Here is a 25,678-nt window from a genome sequence, read left to right as displayed (position 1 = left end):
TTTTTTCAGTCACAAATTTCTTTGACAATACTACTTTTTTCATATATTTTTGTTCGTAATATATTGCTACCTGCTCTCTGGGTAATCTTCAGCTTGAATTCCTTGTGACTTCTATTCTATGCAACATCAATAGAAGACTATCAGTTTAGAATCATTTCAGTAAAATTTTCCTATATAATATCCTAAAGGTAATCTAGTCCTCTTTCTTTGTATTTAATTCTGGGCACATTTCTTTGTTCATTTATAGCATGCATGTACGCACACACACACACACACACACACACAAAATGAACTGTTCATCCAAATACTTATCTTATTCTCAACACTAGGCTTTTCCTTTGTAGATAGCACTCTAGTGTGATTTGATCTAAAATTATTTGCAGCTTCTCTGAACTTGATACAACAAACACAAGATCATCCACAAAACAGATTATCTTGAAGACTTAATATCTATACTGAATCTCTTTTCCATATGGTAAATGTGTTGAATCTCAAACATAAGTAGGGAACATTTTTGACATGTATCACTATTTTATACATTGGTAGATATTATTATCAAGAATATCTATTTCTAGCTTTTAAAGAAATATAATTTTGATATATATTAGTGACACCTTATTCAAGGAGAATCATAAAAAAGCATTTTGCATCTTCCAAATCAAATATGTTATAATTAACAAATAAAAGTAGATCTCTACAGTTTTTCAGTCAGTAGAAAAGATTTTTAAGATGGAGAAAATGTCATCTACTAAAAAATATTGCATAAGAATATCTGCCTGTTCCATTCTAATAATCAAGGAAGATCTTAGTCTACCCAATTCATGTAAATCAACTCTGAGGAATATGACTGTTCTCAGGAATACAGTGACCAAGGCAAACTCTGAAGGACTTGTGATAGAAGATTATGCATCTATACAAGGAACTAATGGTGTCTGAATGCAGATCAAAGCATATTTTTTCAAAATTTTTTTATTTTCTAGAGGGAGGGGGGGTTTCTTTTCTTTTACAACATCACTATTATGGACATGTTTTAAATTGTTAGCCTTCTCAGTGGGGGGGGGAGAGGGAGAGAATTTGGAACTCAAAATTTTTAAAGTAAACTGATAAAATAAATAAGTTTTGGGGGAGGCTAGGTGGCATAGTGGATAGAGCACCAGCTCTGGAGTCAGGAGTACCTGAGTTCAAATCTGGCCTCAGACACTTAATAATTACCTGGCTCTGTGACCTTGGGCAAGTCACTTAACCCCATTGCCTTGCAAAAAAAAATAATAAGTTTTAAATTAAAATTTATATAGATGAGAGAATAGGTACATAATTCAATGATGATGTAATAAGATGATTTGATAATTACATGATTTTCTTATCTTTGTTTTCTTTAGTACCATTTCAACTTCATCTAAAAGTATTCTCTGAATGTAAACCATGGATTACAAAGACCCCTTTCAGGGGATCCATTGATAAAAACTATTTTCCTAAGACCAAGATGGGGGTCCTTGTATCAGGAGGACTTGTGCTCAAATTTGACCTCAGACATTTAATTACTTAGCTTTGTGACCTCGGGCAAGTCACTTAACCCCATTGCCTTGCAGAAAACAAACAAAAAAAATCAAGACAAAGATGTCACTTGTCTCTCAAAATACTACTCCTTTTCCCAACTCCATACCTGTGTACAACCAGATTTCTTTATATCTCAAATAAAACAACATACTACAATAGACTGAATGTAGAACCAGATATGAAAATCCACTAAATTTAGAGATTGATGGGATTTGCAAATATATGCAAAACAATACCATTCTGCCCACTAATTTTTATTTTGAAAATCATAAATGCTTTCTTAATTTATGTAACTATGAAAAGGACTTTTATTGTCATTTTAAATTATTTCATATTTTACACATTTATCTATTTTAATTTAATAGTTATTATTGATAGTTATAACCCATATAAACAAAAACTGAAGTGACAGAAATCTAACCACCAATTTAGAAGTACAAACAGGATAGTAATTTAGTTGTTATTCAGTTGTTTTCAATGTCTGACTCTTTGTGACCTCATTGGGCTCCTCTTGGCAAAGCTACTGGAATGATTGGCCATTTCATTCTCCAACTCATTTTATAGAAGATTAAATTTATACTAAAAAAAATTGTCACAAAAATCATTCAAGATCTTTTCCATTTTTTTGGTATACTTGACCTTTTTCACATTTCTTCCTGAAATGTTCTCAAAAATAAATTTTGTTATTTGATATTCTTACCAAGCTTCCTTTAAATTTTTTCCCTTCCTCTACTACTCAATATATAGGGTAATTTTGCAAAATATTCTAAATCAGTGTAATTTTGACCTTCTTTCTCTTTGATAAGGAAAACAAGAATTTATTAACTGAGAAAGTCTTTAGACTTTTGTGTCTTCCTCTAACAATTATTTATATCTGTTAAACTTCTATACCAAATTTTATAGCTGGCAGTGAAGTTATTTCCTACAACCATTTATCACTTTTAGTATAAGCTGTTTTAGAACACAGAATACAACGAAACAAAAATTGAAGATGAATTAAATGAATGAATATAAAGTTTGGAGATAAACAAGAAATCAATAACAAGGAATTATTTTATTTTCCTTTAGATTTTTTTCTATCTCCAGTCTATGATTTTATGATTCTAAAATCTTTAGGGGGGGGGGAAGCAGTATGACTTTTTTATCTTAGCTTTTAAAATTACTTTAAGATGTTTCTTAATCATGAAATTTAATTAAACAAAGCAAGTTTTGTTATTTCCATGCTTAAAGTATACAAAGTGATATTTCAATTTCTTCAATTTCCACAACTCAACTTGAAGAAAGATTCTTCCAAGGTTTTTAGAGATTTATAATTCTGTCCATAAAGCAATACAAAAAATTAATGAGGAAAAAAATCAAGTTCCTACCTAAGTTTCTCTCTAGCCATTGATGTCCTTCAATAAGTTGATCAATTAATGCAAAATAATGAGCAGAAGCTTCATCAGGCATGACCCATCCACCTGTCACAATTTCCAGCTGTCCATTAGCTATTAAACTAGGAAACAAAAAAACAAAGTTTGCATTAAAAAGTTTCAGAATTCAATATTTCTGATGAGATATTGTTTTTACAGTTTCCTTACTTTCCAGTTGAAATAACAAATCAATGAAAAAAAGTCTTTATTAAAGACTTTCAACAGAATAAGACTGGAATATAGAGTGAAAAAATGGGAATATAGAGAACAAAAAGAATAAAATATCAAACGTGTATACAGAAAAAATTAGAAATATAGAAGAAAAAAAATTTGATCTCAAAGAACTCACCCTAATTGGGAGAGTCAATACATAAAAATAAATTTAACCATTGAGACGGAAAGGTTTAAGAAACCTTAAGTTGTTCAGTCTCAGGTAACAATGCCAGAGTCTATGGAATATAGAGGTAAGGCTGATGCTAATGCCCAGAGATCCTTAAGATGCAGAGACAAGGTTGATAAGAATAAAGGGGAGATTAAAGGGTACAGGAGAAAGAGAAGAACATAAGGAAGAACATAAGCAGAATGCAGCAAGCTGAGCACACTCCTCTTTGATCACCCTCTTCACTGTAAAGAAGTAATGAAAGAAAAAAAGTAGAATATAATACAATGGAAGAAAAATTACCAATTAAGGATCACAACTACACCTGGAAATAGGTTGAACTGATCTTTCTGAAGAGCATATTAGAAAGCAATAGCCAATATGTTAGCAATATATTTACAAATAATACACCTGTCTGGATCAACTGTGTAAGACTTAGCTACTTTGATCAAGAAAGCGATCCAAGCCAATTCTGAAGAATCTCATGATGAAAAATACTATCAAGAGAACTGTTAAACTCTGAATGAAGAAGGAAGCATAATTTTTTACTATCTTAATTTTTTTGTATTATTTAGTGTTTCCTTTTACATGGCTAATATGGAAATAAATTTTCTATGACTTCACACACATAATCCATTATCAGACTGAACTCAATTTTTTTTAATTTATTGAGGAAAAATTTTTACATAACTGAGAAAGCTTTAATAAAACAAAAAACATTTTAAAAAGTTTTTTTTTAAAAGCACACCTACCAAAAAAAAAACCTACAAAAGATACAAATAGACTTAAAACAAAGAGATAGAACTAAATCTATATGCTCCCACTAAATAAAAGAATAGCCATCATGATACAGAAAAAAAATAGATTTCATTAAAAAAATAAACAGGAAAACATTATATGTAAAGGTACCACAAATAATGAATTGTATTAGTGCAGTTGGAGGTTTGCAGAGGGTATGGGTATGAGGTGACTGATGGAATTATATCATATACATACACACACACACAAGAAAGAAAATTAAAGGATGAGAAAGAATAACACTAGGAGCAAAAGGAGGAGAGGGGGAAATTATCACACAAGGTAAAAACAAAAAGATCTATTGCACTGGAGGAGCAAGATGGGGGCCACGACAGGCATCACTTAAATTTTAACTGTCAGCAGAAGTGGTTCAAAATGAGGATAATACATAATCAAAAGGTTATAGAAATCTATCTTATATAGAGAAGTAGAAGGGCAAAGGGTTAAAAAAATGACAGAAAGGGAAGAGAGACTGACAGAAGGTACAACAGATTGGGGAAGAAGGTGGTCAGAAGCAAAACACTAGTGAGGAGGGAAAGGATGAAAAAGGAAATAGAAGGATAAACAGAAGAAAAATAAGATTTAGGAAAATATAATTAATAATGATAATTGTGATCGTGAATGGGATGAACTCACCAATAAAAGGGAAACAGCAAATTGGATTAAAAACCAGAATCTGGCAATCATTTGTGCTTCAGCTGAATTTAAAAAATGAGGGAAAGCAACCATAATCCCAAACAAAGCTAAAGCAAAAACAGATCTAAATTTAAAAGGATAAAAACTACAGCTTGCTAAGAAGTATCACAGACAGTGAATTAACATCAGTACTAAACATACACACACACACACACACACACACACACAAAGACCAAGTGATATATAGCATCCAAATTCCTTTTTTGTCTGTTTGTTTTTGCAAGGCAGTGGGGTTAAATGACTTGCACAAGGTCACTTAGGCTAGGTAATTATTAAGTGTCTGAGCCCAAATTTGAACTCAAGTCCTCCTGACTCTAGGGCTGGTGCTCATTCCACTGTGCCACCCAGCTACCCCCATCCAAATTCTTAAAAAGAGTTACAGGAGAAAATAGTAAAATTATACAAGTGGAAGACTTTAATTTTCTGTTTTTAGAACTAGCTAAATCTTCCACAAAATGAACAAGAAGTTAAACAGATGAAAAGAATTTTTGAAAACTCAGGATATGACAGACCTCTGGAGCAAACTAAATGGAAAATAAAAAAATATAGCTTTTTTCTTATTAATGCATGATACCTATATAAAAACTAACCATGTATTAAAATAAAGGCAAAAATATGAAATGCAACTTTTTCAGATCATCATACAATAAAAATTACATTCAATAAAAATAGAAAGATAGATTAAAAATTAATTGGAAAATTACACAATCAACAAGAAAACTGAAACATTCTACATTTTCAGTAAAGAGAATGACAATAATGAGATAACATACCACCAATAAAACAGAGAAAACCAGGTCAATGGATTGGGCATGCAATTAAAAAGTTAAGTTAAAAATCCCTGAGTAACAAATTAGATATCTTGAAAATCAAAAGTGAGAGTAATAAAACTGAAAATAAGGAAACTACTGAGTTAATAAAACTAGGAGCAGGTTTTATAAAAAACCAATAATATAGATAAATCAATGGCTAATTTGGTTAAAAAACTAGAAAAAATCAATAACTCTGATAAGGCTCAGCCAATATAATAAAAAATGACAATTCTACCTAAATTAACTTACTTATTCAGTATCATACCAAGCTACCAAAAATTTACTTTATAGAACTAGAAAAAAAAAATAACAAAATTCATGTGCTAGAACAAAGATCAAGAATATAAAGGGAGTTAAAGAAAAAAAAATGTGAAGGAAGATAGACTTCCTTTATCAGGTCTAAAACTATATTATAAAACAGTAGTCATCAAAACTGTTTGGAACTAGCTAAGAAATAGAGCAGTGGATGAGTGTAATAGAATATTTGCACTACACACAAGTCAATGACCATAGTAATCTTGTGTTTGATAAATCCAAAAATTCCAGCTTATAGGACAAGACTTTACTATATTTGACAAAAACTGCTGGGCAAACCAGAAAACAGAAAGGCAGAAACCAGGAATATACCTACATCTTACACTATAATTTTACACAAACAAAACCAATGCAACCAAGATTACAGGGAAAGAAGAAAGCTAGAAAACAATTTTAACAGTCAGTTCTTCAGGTAAAGACTTCAGTTCTAAAATATAGAGAGAAATGAGTCAAATTTATAATACAAGTCACTCCCCAATTAAGAAGTGGTGAAAGGATGGATATAAAAGGGCAGTTTTCAGACGAAAAAAATCAAAGCTATCTATAAATCATATGAAACAGTTCTAAATCACTAGTAATATGAACAATTCAAGTTAAAACAACTGAGGTACCATCTCACACCTCTCTGATTAACTCACATGAGAAAAGGAAAATGATGTGGCAAAACTGGGACAATGATACATTGTTGGTGGAGTAGTGAACTGATCCAATCTTCTGAAAAACAATTTGGAAATGCCCAAAGAGGAATCAAACTGTGTGTACCACTTAATCCAGCATTACCACTGCTAAGTCAATATCTCAAATCCAAAAAAGTGGGGAAATGACAAACTTGCACAAAAATATCTATAGTAACTCTTTTTATTATTAGAAAGAACTTGAAATGGAGATGTTCAAAAATTAGAGATTTGATGAAAAAGTTGTATATTATTCTGATGGAATGCTATTATGCTTCAAGAAATTACAAGAAGTTTAATTTCAGAAAAACCTGGAAAGACTTACATGAATAACTGAGTAGAATCAATAGAACACTGTACATAGTAACATAAACACTGTATAATGATCAAAAATGAATAACTTGGGGGTAGCTAGGTGGCACAGTGGATAGAGCACCAGCAGGAGTACCTGACTTCAAATCCAGCCTCAGACACCTAATAATTACCTAGCTGTGTGGCCTTGGGCAAGCCATTTAACCCCACTGCCTTGCAAAATTCTAAAAGAGAGAGAGAGAGAGAGAGAGAGAGAGAGAGAGAGAGAGAGAGAGAGAGAGAGAGAGAGAGAATGACTTAGATATTCCCAGAAAAAAACAATGATTCAAGGGGCAGCTAGGTGGTGTAGTGGATAAAGCACCGGCCCTGGAGTCAGGAGTACCTGGGTTCAAATGCGGTCTCAGACACTTAATAATTACCTAGCTGTGTGGCCTTGGGCAAGCCACTTAACCCCATTTGCCTTGCAAAAAAAGGAAAAAAAACCCTAAAAAACCCCCAATGATTCTAGAAAATAACAAAATTACAAGAGGAAAATTGCTATTCACATACAGAAAAAGAAGTGAAGACAGGATGCAGATCAAAGCATACTATTTCCATTTTATGCTTTTCGTGAATTTTTTCCTTTTGGTCTATTTCTTCTTTTACAACATGAATGACAAGGAAATGTTTTACATTACTGCAATATGTAGCCTTGAAGGCGGAGGTGAGGGAAGGAAACAGAGAGAAAATTTTGGATTCAAAGTTTTAAATAAATTTTAAAAGTTGTCTTTACACGAGATGAGGAAAAAGAAAAGTCACTGCAACTTTCAAGGACCTAATAAGAACTGAGATATTCCCAGAAAAAACAAGGATCTAAATTTCCCTTTCAGAAGCAATGGTAACTAGTATTTATCTAGGGAAAAGACTAGCTTTATTTGTAAAGGATAATTCTAGATATTTTTCCAACAAAACCAGGAGTTAAACAAGAACTCACATCATCACTATTATTTTTTTTTTAAGTTTTTGCAAGGCAAATGGGGTTAAGTGGCTTGCCCAAGGCCACACAGCTAGGTAATTATTAAGTGTCTGAGACCAGATTTGAACCCAGGAACTCCTGACTCCAAGGCCAGTGCTTTATCCACTACGCCACCTAGCCACCCTCACATCATCACTATTATTTAATATAACTCTAAATAGTTTATCTGGGTAAAAAGAAACTGATGGAATAAGAACAGACAAGAAAGAAAAAAGTTTTTACAGATATAATGGTTTACTTAGATATCTAAATAGAAAACAATTTAATAAATTAATAACTTCAGGATAAATAGTAGGATATAAAATAAACCCTCTGAAATTGATCTTCCTATATATAATGAAGAAACTCAGTAGAAATAGAAAATTTTAATTCAAAGTTAACAATAATAAAGTTATATAAAAATTATTAGCACCTTCTGCAACCAAGATTAGAAGAAATGACTATTACTATGAAATATTCTTTTGAGAAACAAAAACTGAAATAATTAGGTAATAATTATTCATGGTAGAGCTATGTGCGCGCGCGTGCACACACACACACACACACACAATAAAAATGCCTATTACCTAAAATTAGTAATGTCACTGAAACCAATAAATAATTTTAAAAAAAACCAGGCAAAATAATAACACATTTCAATTGGAAAAATAAAAGATCCACAATTTCAAAGTAAATCATTTAAAGTGAAAAGGAAAGGGTCCTGGTAGACATTACTAGATCTCAAAACAATAATCTTCAAAGTGATATGGTATTAGTTAAAAATAAAAAATGAATCCATATGAAAACTGGAAAATAAGACTGGCAGAAAACCTGTTGTTCAAGCCATGTTCAACTGTTCTTTGGTCCAAGGGATTTTCTTGATAAATAACTAGTCCTATAATACTTATGTTGTTTCAGATTCTCTTCTTTTTTCTTTTCCTAGGTTTATTATTTCTTGGAGTGTCATTTGATTACTCTTTCCCCATTCCAGTTTTCAAGGTGTTTCCTTAAATAAGATTTTGGATTTCTTTTTTCCATTTCTTTTTCTCATTTTATGCAAGTAGGGGTTAAATGATTTTCCCAGGGTCAATTATTAAGTGTCTACAGTCAACATTTGAATTCTGATCTTTCTGACCTATGGATTGCACAAATTAGCTGCTGTGGCAGAAAATAGGATGAGGCAAAAATAACCTCATATCACAAAAAGTAAAAAAAAAATTATTACTACTAAGTTCCATGGAGATAAAAGATCTAAATATAAAAAGTCATCTGGTATGCAAATTAGAACAGGGAAAGATCTGTGTAAGTCCCTCTCTGGCTTCATTCTTTTTCTTTTTTGGTCTTTTTTTTAGGTTTTTGCAAGGCGAACGGGGTCAAGTGGCTTGCCCAAGGCCACACAGCTAGGTAATTATTAAGTGTCTGAGACCGGATTTGAACCCAGGTACTCCTGACTCCAGGGCCGGTGCTTTATCCACTACGCCACCTAGCTGCCCCTCTGGCTTCATTCTTGAACAAAGTATAGAGAAGATCACAGAAACTAAAATTCTGATTATATAAAACTGAATAGATTTTTCACAAACTAAATCAAGGCAGTTAAAATTAAAAGTTAAAATTAAAATAGAGAATTATAAATCAATAGTTAAATGAGAAAAAAATTTGCAGTAAACTTCTCTGATAAAGATCTGATATCCTTGATATATAAGGAATTGATTGAAATAAAAGACCAAGAAATATTCATAGTAGATAAATCCTCAAAAAGATATGAACAGAGAATGTTCAAAAGACAAGCTATACAAAACCATGCAAAAGTGCTACAAATTACTAATAAGAGAATTTCAAATTTTTAAGCCAATTCTGACTTACTTCCCAACATCTATCAGATTGCCAAAGTCTAATAAAAAAAGAAAATATACCTCTCCTTGCTAAAAAAGGAAAAAATGACAAAATAATTAAATATTCAAAAAATATACCAAAATCAAGCTTCTTGGCAGAATGTTAAAAGAAATTCAAAAATCAAATAAGAGAAACCGAGGAAAATTTAGGAAAAAAAATTCAAGAAAATTATGAAAAGAAGGTTAACCAACTGGAAAAAGAGATCCAAAATCTTATTAAACATCTCAAAAACTGGAATTGGGCAAGAGTAATCAAACTCTATGACACAAGAAATAATAAACCCAGAAAAAAAGAAAAGAATCTGAAACCTCTCATTAGAAAAACAACTGACCTGGAACAGATGGAGGAGTGACAACATAAGAATTATAGGAATACCTGAAAATTATGTTAAAAAAAGAACCCAGATACAGTATTATAAAAAATGATTAAGGAAAACTGCCCTGATATTCTAAAACAAGAGGGTAAAGTAGAAGTAAAAAAAAAAATCTAACATTCACCACCCAAAAGAGATCCTAGGAAGAAGACTTACAGGAATATCATAGTCAAGTTTCAAATGTCCCAAGTTAAGAAGAAAATAGTAGACACAAACACACACACACACACACACACAAACAAAAGTAATACTGCAAAAATATAGTTAGAACTTCACAAGATCTAGCAGTTTCACTGGGGTGGCTAGGTGGTGCAGTGGAGTGGATAGAGCACCAGCCCTGGAGTCAGGAGTACCTGACTTCAAATCTGGACTCAGACACTTAGTAATTACCTAGCTGTGTGGCCTTGGGCAAGCCACTGAACACCACTGCCTTGCAAAAAAATAAATAAAACTAAATAAAACCCAGAAGCTTCTATACTAAAAAATCATTAAATCTTGAAACATTGTATCACAAAGAGCAAAAGACCTGAGGTTGAGTGCAAGAATAAATTACCCAGTCAAATCGAATATAATCCTGAATGAAAAAAAATGGGTATTTGACAAAATGAAAGACTTACCATAGTTACTTGTAAGAAAAAAGACCAGATTCAATGAAAAATGCAACATAAAAGATCCAGAAAAATAAGAAAAATGCTAAAAATTAATTATAATTAAAATCAAATTATATACTACTTGTATGAAAATGTTATCAGTATTCCTGAAACTACCATCATTTCTAAGGTAGTCTGAGAGAAAGGATGGGCTGAACTGTATATGATGGAGTGATTCTAAAAAATAAAAATTGGATAGGACAAAGTAAAAGGAAATATTATAAATGTAAAAATGGAACATGAAAGCAACAACTAATGGAGAGGAAACAAGTAGGAAGTAGAGAGCTGGTAGTGTTGGAACCTTACTCTCATATGATTTGAAGAGGAAATAATTTTTACATCTGGAAGGGTACAGAAGTCTGCACATGTAGGGGTCAAAAAACTGGGGGACAGGGTAGAAGAAGGACTTTCAGATTGGGATTGTGATTGAAAGAGTGGGGAAGAAAAAAGGGGCAGATGAGTAAAGTTGGGGATAGAAGGAAGGGTGGGGGAGAAGATAAGTTAACAGGGATAGAAAAAAGAGACAAAAAAGAAAACAGTAGAAGTAAGATGGAAGTAAATTCACAAATAATAAATATAAAATGTGAATTGATATTTATTGTGGCTTTCTTTGTGGTGGCAAAAAATGGAAATTGCAAGGAACCCCATCAATTGGGAACAGCAGAACAAGTAAAAGAATACTATTATGCAATAAGACATGATAAGCTCATTAATCTTAGAAAAGCATGGAAATACTTTCATTAAATCATGAAGAGTAAAGGGGGCAGAACTAAGAGAATATTGTATACAAGAATGACTTTGAATGATGTTATTCTGACCATTATAAATACACAAATTAAAAATAAAGGACATATGAAGAAAGACACTATCTGCAAGCAGAGACAGAATAATTTATGTCTAATGGTTGCCATCATGGGGAAGGAGAGACAGAATAAAAAGAAATATAAACAATTAATGTTGTAATTGAATCGCTAGGTATACATGAAAGATTGTGGTTTCATATGAAACTTTTTAAAATTGTATTATGTTTTGGAAATGTCTGTTTTGTTTGGTGAATTGAAAACAAAATGAAATTTTTAAAAAATGTATAGAAGAGAACAAAAGAAAGTTCAGTCAGCAATATAGGCAAAAAGCATAGTTTACAAACCACCACATTAAATGTACTATACAGCTAACAAAGAGATTGCACACACATAAAAGAGATTCAGTAATAGAGTCAGATAAATCCTTTTTTCTTATCTTTATATATGAAAATTATTTATGCTGATATTTGACAGTTTATAATAAAAACATAAATTTTAAAAGCAAATCAAATATGTTAGTAGCACTAAATTTCATAATGAGCAGAAGTTGGCAAGAAAGTGGAGAGTAACAAGGGGACTTTTTATGGATATATTAAGAGAAAGAAGATGACCAAGTATGATTGACAGTTGGAATGATAAGAGATCATGTTGAAAAGCAGCTCCTCAATTCATATTCCTCTGAGTTTTTTTTTGCTTGTATAAATGGTCTCTCAACAGGAAAGAACACACTAAAAATAAAAGGACAGTTAATAAGGATTGATTCCTGAGGTATAAAAGGAGGTAAGTGAAAATGAAGAGCTCAAGTCACCAAGCTCAAAGAAACTACATTCTAAGTGAAGAGGCAGGTATGATTGCTGAGTCATTACTAGTAATCAGTGAGAAACAGAGAAAATGAGGAAGATAGCACAGTACTAGAAAAGGGTAAAGCCTGTCCTGATTTTCAAAAAGGAAAGAAAATGGAAATAAGCCAGCTTATCATTAAGTTTAATTACTGACAGAGATCTAGAACACAGGTTGTGTCAAACCAATTTTATTTCCTGACAGGTTTTCTAAATTTTCAAATTAAGTTTACCAGGATTTTAGGCAAAGCATTTGTTAAACCTTTTCATACTATCTTTTGTGGAAATGATGGCAAGACATAAACTAAACAATAGCACATTAGATAAATTCAGAATTTGGTCGTGGAGCTGGAACTGAAGAACAGCTATAAAATCTTTATAAAGAGATTTCCTGTGGTAGGTGGGCATTCTTAGTCCTTTGCTACTGAATATAATAATAGTGACTTTAGGACCTGGTTTCCAATTCTGTTCCTTATACTGACAAGTTCTGTGACCTTAGGCACATCATTAAACATTCCTAGGTTTTCTGTAAAATGAGAAGATAGAATAGCTTGAGATTTCTTCCAGTTCTAAACCTGATACTTGGAATAAAGGCATAGAAGGCAAACAGAATTACAAAAAGATCCTCAAGTTTAGAATGCTAGACTTAATCTACTAAGATGAAAATCGAGAGAGATGAAGCTTTATGCTTGAGTTAAAAAAAATCTATTTCATAAGAAGATAAGGGAAATGAAGCTGGACAGCAATATGTGAGAGTTGTCTGGGGAGACTTCATACCCTTACAAGTTCAACATGAGCCAGTCATGACATGGCAGCAAAGAAAGAAAATGGAATCTTTGGCTGCATTCAAGGACACCTGTAGCAAACAGAAATAGGTTAACTTTTCTGTTGCTCTGTGCCCTGGGCAAACCATATCTGAAAAGTTATACTCATTCTATACTCAATACCACATATTATTAGGGCTATAGATAAGCTGGAAAGTATTCAAAAGGTAACCAGGATGCTTTTTTTTAATTTAATATTTATTCTCATTTTGTACAATTAATGTTATTTTTACATTAGTAAAATATTCTTGTTTAAGAGTGAATGAGATACCCCCTCCCCCCATAAATATAGACTTGCTTCGGCAATAAAGTAAAGGGGAGAGGAAAAAAATTAAAATTAAAAAAATAATAGTAATAATTGTAGGTATGGCCAAGTGGAGCAATGGATGGAGCACCAGTCCTGGAGCCATGAGCACCAGAGCCCACATCTGGCCCCGTACACCCAACAATCACCCAGCCGTGTGAAATGCAAGCCACCTGAACCCCACTGCCCTGCAAAAACCAAAAGAAAAAAGAAAAAGAAAAAAAAGACCCAAAATAAAATAAAATAGTAATAATAGTAGGGGTGGCTGGGTGGTGGACAGAGCATTGGTCCTTGAGCCAGGAGCACCCAGGGTCAAATCCAGCCTCAGACACCCAAGGATCACCCCTGCTATGTGGCCCCAGACAGGCCAACCAGCCCCATTTGCCCTGTACCCCCCCCCAAAAAAATAATAATAATAAAAGATGTGCTTGAGTCTTTGTTCTAACACCAACAACTCTGTTGCAGGTGGATCACATTCTTTATAAGTCCATCACAAAAGTTACTTCCATATTTTTCCAGCGTTGCCATTGCTGATCGCAACTCCCTCCTTTTGTATTTCTTCACTACCATGTACTATATTTTCTCTCTCCTTTCACTCTGACTCTGTTGTAGGGTCACTGAGTGGCACAGCAGACAGATCCCTGGCCCTGGGGCCAAGAGGCCCCGAGTCCCCATACCAATCCTTAGGCCCAGAATCCACCTGGCCCTGTGGTCCCGGACAGGCCATCCAATCCCAGCCCCTTGCAATAAGTAAAAAAGAAAATGTGTTATATCTGACCACTCTCCCCCCATGGTCCATCCTCTCCTCCATCACTCACATCCCCCCCTTCCCCCCCCGTCCCCCCCTTTCCTCCTTCTTACTCCATATGCCTATACCCCATTGAGTATATATGCTGTTTCCTCTCCTAGCCACCTCTGATAAGGGCAAAGATTCCCTTGTTCCCCTTGCCTTCCCCCGCTTCCATATCATTGCAATAGCTCATTATAATAAAGAAAAATCTTATTATATATGAAATATCTTGGCCTATTCGCCCTTTCCTTTTTCTTTCTCCCATTACATTTCCCTTTTTTTTCTATTGACTCCATTTTTACACCATATTTTATCTTCGAATTCAGCTTTCTCCTGTGCTTCAAGTATAAAAGCTCCTTTGACCTGCTCTATTAACTGAGAAGGTTCGTATGAGTATTATCAGTGTCACTTTTCTGTACAGGAATACATGCAGTTCATCATCATTAAGTCCCTCATATGTTCCCCTTCTCCTCCAATCTCTATGCTTCACCCTACTCCTGTATCTGAAGATCAAACCTTCTGTTCAGCTGTGGCCATTCCAACAGGAACATTTGAAATTCCCCTGGTTCATTGAAAGTCCATCTTTTTCCCTGGAAGAGGGCATTCAGCCTTGCTGGGAGTTGCAATCAGCAATGGCAATGGTAGAAAAACATGGAAGTAACTTTTGCAATGGACTCATCATAAAGAATGTGATCCACCCACGACAGAGTTGGTGGTGTTGGAACAAAGACTGAAGCACATTTTTTTATTATTATTATTTTTGAGGGGGGTGCAGGGCAAATGAGGCTGGGTGTCCTGCCTGGGGCCGCATAGCAGGGTGATTGTTGGGTGCCTGAGGCCAGATTTGGATCCGGGTGCTACTGACTCAAGGGCCAGTGATCTGTCTGCCACCCAGCTGCCCCTACTATTATTACTATTTTATTTTGGGTCTTTTTGGGGGTTGTTTTTTTTTTTTTTTTTTTTGGTTTTTGCAAGGCAGTGGGGTTGGGGTGGCTTGCATGTCGCACGGCTGGGTGATTGTTGGGTGTATGGGGCCGGATATGGGCTCAGGTACTCCTGGCTCCAGGGCTGGTGCTCCGTCCATTGCACCACCTGGCCATACATACAATTATAATTATTATTGTTTTTTAATTTTAATTTTTTTCTCTCCCCTTTACTTCATCGCTCAAGCAAGTCTATATTTTTTGGGGGGAGGGGGTATTTTGTTTACTCTTAAACAAGAATATTTTATTAATGTACAAAAAACATTTGTATAAAATGAGAATAAATAAATATTAAATATTTAAGAAAAAGTAACCAGGACAATTAAAGGCTTCAAATTCATGCTCTATTCATTCACTGGGCAGCTGGGGGCACAATGGATTAAAGTTCCATGTCTGGAGTCAGGAAGACTCATATTTCTAGATTTCAAATCTGGCTTCAGAGATGTGACTCTAGGCAAGTAACTTAAGCCTGTTGGTCTCAGTTTCCTTATCTGTAAAATGAGTTGGAGAAGGAAATGGCAAACCCACTCCAGAATCTTTGCCAGGAAAACTCCAAATGGGATCAAATTTTGGCCATGACTGAAAACGACTTGCCAATGAATAAAATTCATTGATTGGTTGAAAGAATTGGGAAAACGAAGTCTCAAGAAGTAAAAATTTAAGACGTATGTAATTTTTTTGAAGAACTGGCTGGCACTTGGAAAAGTAAAGGCAAAAATAAGGAGCAAGGAATGGAAGCTGCAAAAAGGAAAATATAGGTTTGGTGTTGGGAAAAACTTTAACAATCAGAACTATTTAAAAGAGGAATGGTCAGCCAGGAGAGATAAAGGACTCCTCTTAATCAAAAGTCTTCAATTTAAAAATGAATAAACATTTATCACTATGCTGCAGGATTAGACTAAATGATTGCTACTTCCGTCCAACTTTGAAATCTTGTGCTTTTTTCATTGCCTTTTGTGAGTCCCACAACCATGACTTGTGGTTGTACAATATCATCAAAGGACACCTTTGATTTAGAGAGGTCAATGGACATTAAAAGCAACATGTACTTAGAGAATAGATATAAAATAACACTTTCTCCAACCCCTTTGCAAATTGACTGTGGAACATTGTATATATTACTAGTTTTTTTTTCTTAATGTATTCAACAATTTTGCTTATTTTTTGAAATCTTACGCTTTCTTTTAACAAATGACTGGGAAAAAGGATGGTAAAGGAAGGATAAAACAACATTCAGAAGATGGAAAAATAATAATAAAAACATTTTGTAAAAATTTTCCAGCCTCAATTTACAGATGAGAAGATCAAAGCAATCCATAGTCATATGAAAAATTGCTCTAAATCATTACTTATTGCCACCTCATACCTCTCAGGCTGGCCAATATGACCAGAAAGGATAATGATCATTGTTGGAAGGCTTAGGGGGGAAATATGGGACACTATTACATTATTGGTAGAGCTGTGAACTCATCCAACCTTTCTGGAGAGAAATTTGGAACTATGTCCAAAGGGCAAAAAAATTTTCATACCCTTTGATCCAGCAATATCATACCCTGAAGAGATGATGAAAAAGGGTTAAAAACATCACTTGTACAAACATATTCATAGCAGCCCTGTTTGTGGCGGCAAAGAATTGAAAATCAAGTAAATGTCCTTGAACTGGGGAATAGCTTAGCAAACTGATATATGTATGTCATGGAACACTATTGTTCTATTAGAAACAAGGAGGGATGGGAATTCAGGGTAGCCTGGAGGAATTTGCATGAACTGATGCTGAGTGAGATGAGCAGAACCAGAAAAACACTGTACACCCTAACAGCAGCATGGGGGTGATGATCAACCTTGATGGACTCACTCATTTCATCAGTGCAACAATCAGGCAAAATTTGGGGCTCTTGCGATGGAGAATACCATCCGTATCCAGAGAATGAACTGTGGAGTTTGAACAAAGATCAAGAACCATTACCCATTACCTTCAATTTAGAAAAAAAAAAACTGGTATTATATTGTCTGATCTTGCTATCTCTTGTACTTTATGTTTCTTTCTTAAGGATATGATTTCTTTCTCATCACAATCAATTTGGATCAATGTATACCATGGAAGCAATGTTAAGACTGGCAAGTTGCCTTCTGTAGGGGTGGGGGTGGGGAAGTAAGATTAGGGGGACAAACTGTAAAACTCAAAATAAATAAACATCTTAAAAAAAAAATCTAGTCTCTCTCCAGGGAAATCGAGCCAGGCATACTGTTCAATTTTCGTCCCAGTTGACCATCTAAAGACAATATTTGCTTAAGTGGTTCTACTCAATTAGCCCAACCAATTGAACATTATAATTTAGACTATAGGAATTCTTTATCAAGTAAATTTTTTTTGTCAATATATATTTATTAAGGTGTTTATGAACCACCACTGTGCTAGATCTTTAGAGATATAAATCAAAAAATATAGTGATTGCCCTCAAAGAGCTTACAATTTAATGGGGAAATAACAACAGACAAAAGGAATCTAAAAAGGAGGGTAGGGAAAGGTACTCAGTATGAGGGGAAGGGGGAGGAGAGAGGAGAAGGGATGAGGAAGAAAAGGGGGAATGATAATGAGGTTCAAAGAATTCTAGAAGCAGTATAGCCAATGAGGAATGGAGTGAGCACTCTATGTAACTAGGTTAATAGAGGACCTGGAGTCATTATCTTGCCCTCCAGTCAAAGAGGAAGAAAATATTGATGAGATGTAAGTACTAGGAAAATCCAATCTTGTAGGATACTGAGATTTCCTTATAACAAATTTCCCAGAGAAGGAAGGCATGATGGAAAATTTTAAGAAGTACAAAAGCAATACAGCTAGTATGGAATGGAGAAGATTATGCTGTGTCTCCCATCCAATCTCCTTAAACAGAAGACCTGAGGCCCAGGGTCTGTCCTCCAGTTAAAAATCTAAGTAAAGGAACAGAGAAAGGTGGTGAGATGGAAATACTAGGCATATTCAATCTTGCATGATTAGATTTCCCAATGATCAATTTCCTAAGGAAGGAAGGCATGATGGAGAGGTATTCTTGTTAGTTAGGCTTGATTCTTAAACGAGTATCAATCATATTTACAAAGTTCTGAACAATTTCAGGGTTTGAGCCAACTGGTACAACGGAACTTAGCAATTATAAATAAAGGCTCTTTAATTTGGATTCTGTATCAGAATCCTTCTTGATGGTGGCAAGTGTGCCTTAAATTACAAAGTTCTGAGTTCAAATTTAGCCTGACACAGGTGACCCTAATTAAATCACTTTACCTCTGTTCGCCTCAATTTTTCCAAATGTAAGATAAAGAAAACAATAGTACCAAACTCCTAGGACTATTGTGAGAATCAAATGAGGCACATAGGCACTTAATATTTGTTTCCTTCCTTTTTTTCCCTTCTGTCTTTGATTTTAAACACCAGAAGGACAGAATTCTCTCTCATAGGAAATATATGATTTACATATATGGATAGGAAACATCTTGCTGAAGAACAAATGTGTGTATCTGTGGAATTAAACTTTATTTACAGGACACTGCAAGGAAGGAAATGTCACATAGAAATAAGAATATTATTGAGGATAGAGATTTCATACAATATGTACACAATCTTCAAATATACATTAGTGCTCCATAAAGACACATTTCAAGAAAGATCTTAGTGGAGAGAAAGGAAGACAAAATTCTACCAAGAACAGGGATACAAGGCTTAAAGGTTTGACTTTAAAATCTACAAGTTAAAGGTCTTAGGTGTACTATTTGAATCTGGAAGGTATAGTCATCAGAGGTAATCTTTAAGGGAATATCAGTCAAGCACTGGGAATACAAATAAAAAGCAAGAACATCACTACCTTGAGAAGCTTACTTTTTTTAAAAAAAATTATCAATCTTCTGTTTTTTTATATCACCAAAATTTCTTCCAGTATTTCTCCCACTTTCCTTCCCAGAGAGTCATACTGATAACAAATAAAATTGGGGGGGATGGAGAAGGGAAATCAATGAAATTGATTAATACATCAAAAAATGTCTGAAAATAATGTATAAGAAGGTTATGCTCCAATGGGGAAACAACCATAAGACACTGAGAGTTAAAAAGATCAGAAAAGAATTCATTATGCGGCTAAGATCAAGAATAAAAGAGATTCTAAGAGAAAGAAATGAAAAGGACTGCAAACTACACATAAAAACAGCTAATAATACAACCAGAATATGGGAAACAATATGTGAGTAGATCAGTGCTGCTAGACTAGCCTATGTGTAGAACAGAGTGGACTAATTTGTTAGAAGAGTAGAAAGGGAGGAAGCTATCAGACTGTGAAAAATTTCTGGAAGCCAGAAAACTTTTCTATTTGAATCTAGAGGTAGGAAACCACTGTAGTGAAAAGGAGACAGGAGTAAGGGAGAGGCAGTGTGCCATAATCAGAATTTGGGAAGACCCCTTGGACACCTAAATGGAAGCTGGATTAGAGTGGGGAAAAAACCTAAGGCAAATAGCCCAATTAGAAATCTACTGCAGTAGCCTAGAGAAGAGATAATGGCCAGACCTAGCAGGATAGCTGGTTGAGTGGAAAGAAGGGGAATGAGAGGAATACTGTGAAGTATAAACAATAAGATTGAACAATTAATTGGATATGTGTGGTGATCAAGGCAGATGAGTTGAGGATAACACCAAGATTGTTACCTCCATGACTGGAAGGATGGTAGTATCTTTGCCAGTAATAAAGGAGTCCAGGAAGGGCAGTTTTGGGGTGAGAAGATTCTCTTTTTTACTATGATGAGTTTGAGAAGGCTATGGAACATCAAGCGGAAAATGTATAATAGGAAAGAAGGGAAGAAGGGAAAAAGGGGAGTGGGGTCAATTTAAGAGGGTAAACACACTGAAGGTGGCAGCATTCAGAAACAAAACACTGTGGAATATGGATGAAGGAAAAAAAGAGGAAAAATTCCAACAGAAGGAAGATTGCATGGAAAGCAATAAAGAGTTAGTAATTATAACTTTGAATGTGAATGGAATGAACTCTCCCTTAAAATGTAAGCAGATAGCAGAGTGGATTACAAAACAGAATCCTACAATATGCTGCTTACAAGAAACTCATTTGAAGCAGAGAGATACATATAGAGTAAGGGTAAAAGGTTAGAGAAAAATATATTTTGCTTCAGCTGAAGTGAAAAAAGCAAGGGTAGCAATCCTTATCTCAGATAAAGCAGCTGCAAAAATAGATAGCATTTAAAGAAACAAGGAAGGAAACTATATCCTCCTAAAAGGTACCATAGACAATAAAGTAATTTCAATACTAAATATGTATGCACCCAATGGGACAGCATACCAATTCTTAGAGAAGTTGAAAGAGCTATAGAAAGACACAGACAGCAAACTCTATTAGTGGGAGACCTCAACCTCCCACTCTCAGATTTAGATAAATCAAATCATAAAATAAACAAGAAGGAAGTTAAGGAGATAAATAGATTGTTAGAAAATCTAGATATGACAGACCTATGGAGGAAACTGAATGGGGAAAGAAAGGAAAATACTGGGTTTTTTTTCCTGCAGTACATGGTACTTGCACAAAAACTGACCATGTACTAGGACATAAAAACCTAATGATCAATTGCAGAAAGGTAGAAATAGTGAATACATCTTTCTCAGATCATAATGCAACAAAAATCATCTGCAATACAGGGCCAGAGAGATATAAACCCAGAACTAATTAGCAACTAAATAACCTCATTTTAAAGAAATTGAAGAATAATAGAATTATTTCATCCTAGATAATGACAATAATGATACAACATACCAAAACGTATGGGATACACCCAAGGCAGCTGTCAAGAGATATATTATATCTTTAAATATGTACATGAATAAACTAGAGAGAGAAGAAATCAATGAACTAAATATGCAACTTAAAAATTAGAGAAAGAACAAATTAAAAACGCCCAATTAAATACCAAATTAGAAATTCTAAAATTTAAAGGAGAAAATAATAAAATCGAAAACAAGAAAACTACTGAACTAATAAATAAAGCCAAGAGATTGTTTTATTGAAAAAGCCAATAAAATTGATAGACCTCTGGTCAATTTGATTAAAAAAAAAAGAAAGAAGAAAACCAAAATAATAATATCATAAATGAAAAAGGTGAACTCACTACCAATGAGGAAGAAATTAAAAGAGTAATTCAGGATTATTTTGCCCAACTCTATGCCAATAAATTTGACAATCTAAGTGAAATGGACAAATATTTACAAAAATATAAGTTGCCCATATTAAATGAAGAGGAAATTAAAAACTTAAATAACCCTATCTCAGAAAAAGAAATTCAACAAACCATTATTGAACTCCCTAAGAAAAAAATCTCCAGGGCCCAATGGATTCACAAGTGAATTCTATCAAATATTTAAGGAAAAATTGGTTCCAATTCTATAAAACCTCTTTGGAAAAATAGGTGAAGACAGAACTCTGTCTAACTCTTTCTATTACACCAATATGGTGCTGATACCTAAACCAAGAAGAGTTAAAACAGAGAAAGAAAACTAGAGACCTATCTCCCTGATGAATATAGACGCAAAAATCTTAAATAAAATCTTAGAAAAACAATTACAACTAGTTATCACTAAGATAATACATTATGATCAAGTAAAATTTATCCCAGGAATGCAGGGCTGGTTCAATATTAGGAAAATTGTTAGTATAATTAATTATATCAATAACATACCTATCAGAAATCATATGATCATATCAACAGATGCTGAAAAAGCTTCTGGTAATATATAGCATCCATTCCTACTAAAAGCACTAGAGAGTGTAGGAATAAATGGTTTGTTCCTTGGAATAATAAGCAGTAACTACATGAAAACATCAACAAGCATTATATTCAATGGAGATAGGCTAGAATCATTCCCAATAAGATCAGGGATGAAACAAGGATGTCCATTATCACCACTACTATTCAAAATCATATTAGAAATGTTAGCTTCAGCAATAAGAGAAGAAAAAGAAATTGAAGAAATTAGAATAGGGAAGGAGGAGACAAAACTCTTACTCTTTGCAGATGACATGATGGTATACCTAGAGAATCCCCAAAAGTAATCTAAAAAACTACTAAAAATAATTAGCAACTTTAGCAAAGTAGCAGGATATAAAATAAAACCTCATAAATCCTCAACATTTCTATATATGACTAGCAAGATATAGCAGAAAGAGCTAGAAAGAGAAATGCCATTCAAAGTAACCTCAGACAAAATACAATACCTGGGAGTCTACCTGCCAAGGCAGACTCAAAAACTTTTTGAAAACAATTACAAAACTCTTTTCACACAAATAAAATCACATTTAAATACCTGGGCAAACATCAACTGTTCATGGAAAGGTTGAGCTAATGTAATAAAAATGACAATTTTACCAAAAGTAAACTACTTGTTTAGCATCCCCACCAATCAAAATTCCAAAAAATTACTTTGAGTTAGAAAAATTTGTAAATAAAAACTCAAAAATATCCAGAGATTCAATGGAAAAAGTGCAAAAAAAGGTGGTTTAGCCTTACCAGATCTAAAATTATATTATAAAGCATTAGTCATCAAAACTGTCTCATATTGGCTAAGAAATAGAGTCGTGGATCTGTGGAATACACTAGGTGCAATAGCAGGAAATGATTATAGTAATCTGCTGTTTGATAAACCCAAAGAGTCCAGCTATTGAGAACAAAACTCTCTCTTAGATAAAAACTGTTGGGAAAATAGGAAGTTAGTATGGAAGAAACTTAGATTAGACCAACACCTCACACCCTATACCAAGATAAGATCCAAATGGATACAGGATTTAGACATAAAAAGCAATATTATAAACAAACTAGAAGATCAAAGAGCAATTTACCTGTCAGATCTATGGAAAGGGAAGCAGTTTATGACCAAGGAAGAGATAGAGAACATCATTCAAAACAAACTAGATAATTTTGACTACATTAAATTAAAAAGCTTTTGCACAGACAAAAACCACTGTAGCCAAGATCAAAAGAAATGTAGTAAATTGGAAAACAATTTTTGCAACTAGTATTTCTGACAAAGGACTCATTTCTAAAATAGAGAACTGTGTCAAATCTTCAAAAAAACAAGCCATTCCCCAATTGACAAATGCTCAAAGGATATGCAAATGCGATTTATATATGAGGAAACCAAAGCAATCCATAGTCATATGAAAAATTGCTCTAAATCATTACTTATTAGAGAAATGCCAATTAAAGCATCTCTGAGATACCACTTCACACCTCTCAGACTGAACAATATGACCAGAAAGGACAATGATCAATGTTGCAAAGGATGTGGTACATCTGGGACACTAATACATTGTTGGTGGAGCTGAACTCATTCAACCTTTCTGGAGAGAAATTTGGAATTATGCCCAAAAGGCAACAAAAATGTTGCATATCCTTTGATCCAGCAATACCACTACTGGGTCTATACCCTGAAGATATGATAAAAAAAAAAGGGTAAAAATATCACTTGTACAAAAATATCCACTGCAACCCTGTTTGTGGTGGCAAAAAATTGGAAATTAAGTGAATGCCCGTCAATTGGGGAATGGCTTAACAAACTGTGGTATATGTATGTCATGGACCACTATTGTTCTATTAGAAACCAGGAGGGATAGGGATTCAGGGAAGCCTGGAAAGATTTGCATGAACTGATGCTGAGCGAGAAGAGCAGATACAGAAAAACATTGTACACCCTAACAGTATCATGGAGGTGATTATCCACCCTGATGGATTTGCTCATCCCTTCAGTGCAATAACCAGAGCTATCTGCAATGAAGAATACCATCTGTATCCAGAGAAAGAATTATGAACTTTGAACAAAGACCAAAGGTTATTACTGTCAAATTAGAAAAAAAAAAGCATTATATTATTATGCAATTTTACTACCTCATACTTTATATTTCTTCCTTAAGGATATGATTTCTGTGTCATCACATTAAACTGAGATCAATGTATAACATGGAACCCATGGAAGCAATAGCAGAATGCCTTCTGTGGGGGGGTGGGGGGAGGGAAGCAAGAATAGGAGGAAAATTGTAAATCTCTAAATAAATACACACTTAACAAAAGAAAATGTATAATAGGCAAATGGAGCAGAGGTAATAAATTTATGCAGAAAGATTAAGTCTAGATGGATAAATAGATATGGAATTAATCTGTAAGAAATAAGTTTAGAAAGGTAGGCTGAAAAATAGATTCTGAAGCATTTTCATGTCTGTAATAAGTGATTAGCTTTCATTTCTACATTAGTTATGCAAAAACTGAGGAAAGGAGTTTATGTCTTATAAAGAAACAGCTAGGGAAGATGAGGGGGAAAAAGTGGAATGATGTAGAATCAGAGGCCAGGTAGTAAGGATCATAGGTTAATAGGATGTTAAATCAAGCTAATTTACATCTGACTGGGAACAAAAGGAATCCCTCTCAATAGAGAAAAAGATGATAAACTTGCAACAGGAAAGAAAGAGACCACAGAATTAGAATGTTGGGTGAAATAGTGAATAAACTGGCACCAGTCTAAGTGTCAGATTCAAACATCTATGTTATACCTCTCAAGGGCCTGGTTACCAAATTGTGGGGAAGAGTAGGTTTGATAATGAATTGGGACCCTTGACCTCTGCAACATCAAGCCAATTGGGGACATGGGAGGAACTTGATTTTGTGTCCCAGGTGTGCCACTTTCTGTTTGGCACACCTGTTCTTAAGAATGGTTCAAGGGGCGGCTAGGTGGCGCAGTGGACAGAGCACTGGCCCTGCAGTCAGGAGTACCTGAGTTCAAATCCAGCCTCAGACACTTAATAATTACCTAGCTGTGTGGCCTTGGGGCAAGCCACTTAACCCCATTGCCTTGCAAAAAAAAAAGAGTTTAATAAAGGATCCTCTTTGCTTCATTAATGGATTAATGGTAGTTATGAGTTCTTGATAGGTTGCTTATTTCTTTCAATGTCAAACAATGGTTTATGTTTTATTTTCAAGAGTACTAGAGTTTCATGAGCTGGAATATCATAGGGTCAGACTTTGGGACCACAAATTTGGTAAGCATAAGGAGGATGACTGGAAAGAAGAGAAACTTCAGGCACAGAGACCAATTAGGAGTCTATTGCAATCATCCAAGTAAATGGTAATGAGTATCTGAAATAGAGTGGTATGAATGGAAAGGTGAAAATAAACAAGAGACATTATGAAGGCAGACTCTAATTAGCGATTTAAGTCTGCAAAGACAAGCATGTAAAATGAA

At 34.2% G+C, this 25,678-nt stretch overlaps 1 protein-coding gene across 2 annotated transcripts in view; it reads right to left on the bottom strand.

The window, feature by feature from the left end:
• MAN2A1 (mannosidase alpha class 2A member 1) overlaps positions 1-25,678 on the bottom strand; it is a 181,998-nt gene that overhangs the window by 106,583 nt on the left and 49,737 nt on the right. For both annotated transcript variants that reach the window (XM_074199950.1, XM_074199951.1), the window contains exon 5: positions 2,925-3,052. In XM_074199950.1, the coding sequence (XP_074056051.1) occupies positions 2,925-3,052 (128 nt within the window). The remainder of the gene's footprint in view (positions 1-2,924; positions 3,053-25,678) is intronic.

This window comes from Macrotis lagotis, chromosome X (assembly GCF_037893015.1).
Source record: "Macrotis lagotis isolate mMagLag1 chromosome X, bilby.v1.9.chrom.fasta, whole genome shotgun sequence".
Taxonomy (NCBI): Eukaryota; Metazoa; Chordata; class Mammalia; order Peramelemorphia; family Peramelidae; genus Macrotis; species Macrotis lagotis.
This window is presented reverse-complemented; position numbering and strand designations above follow the sequence as displayed.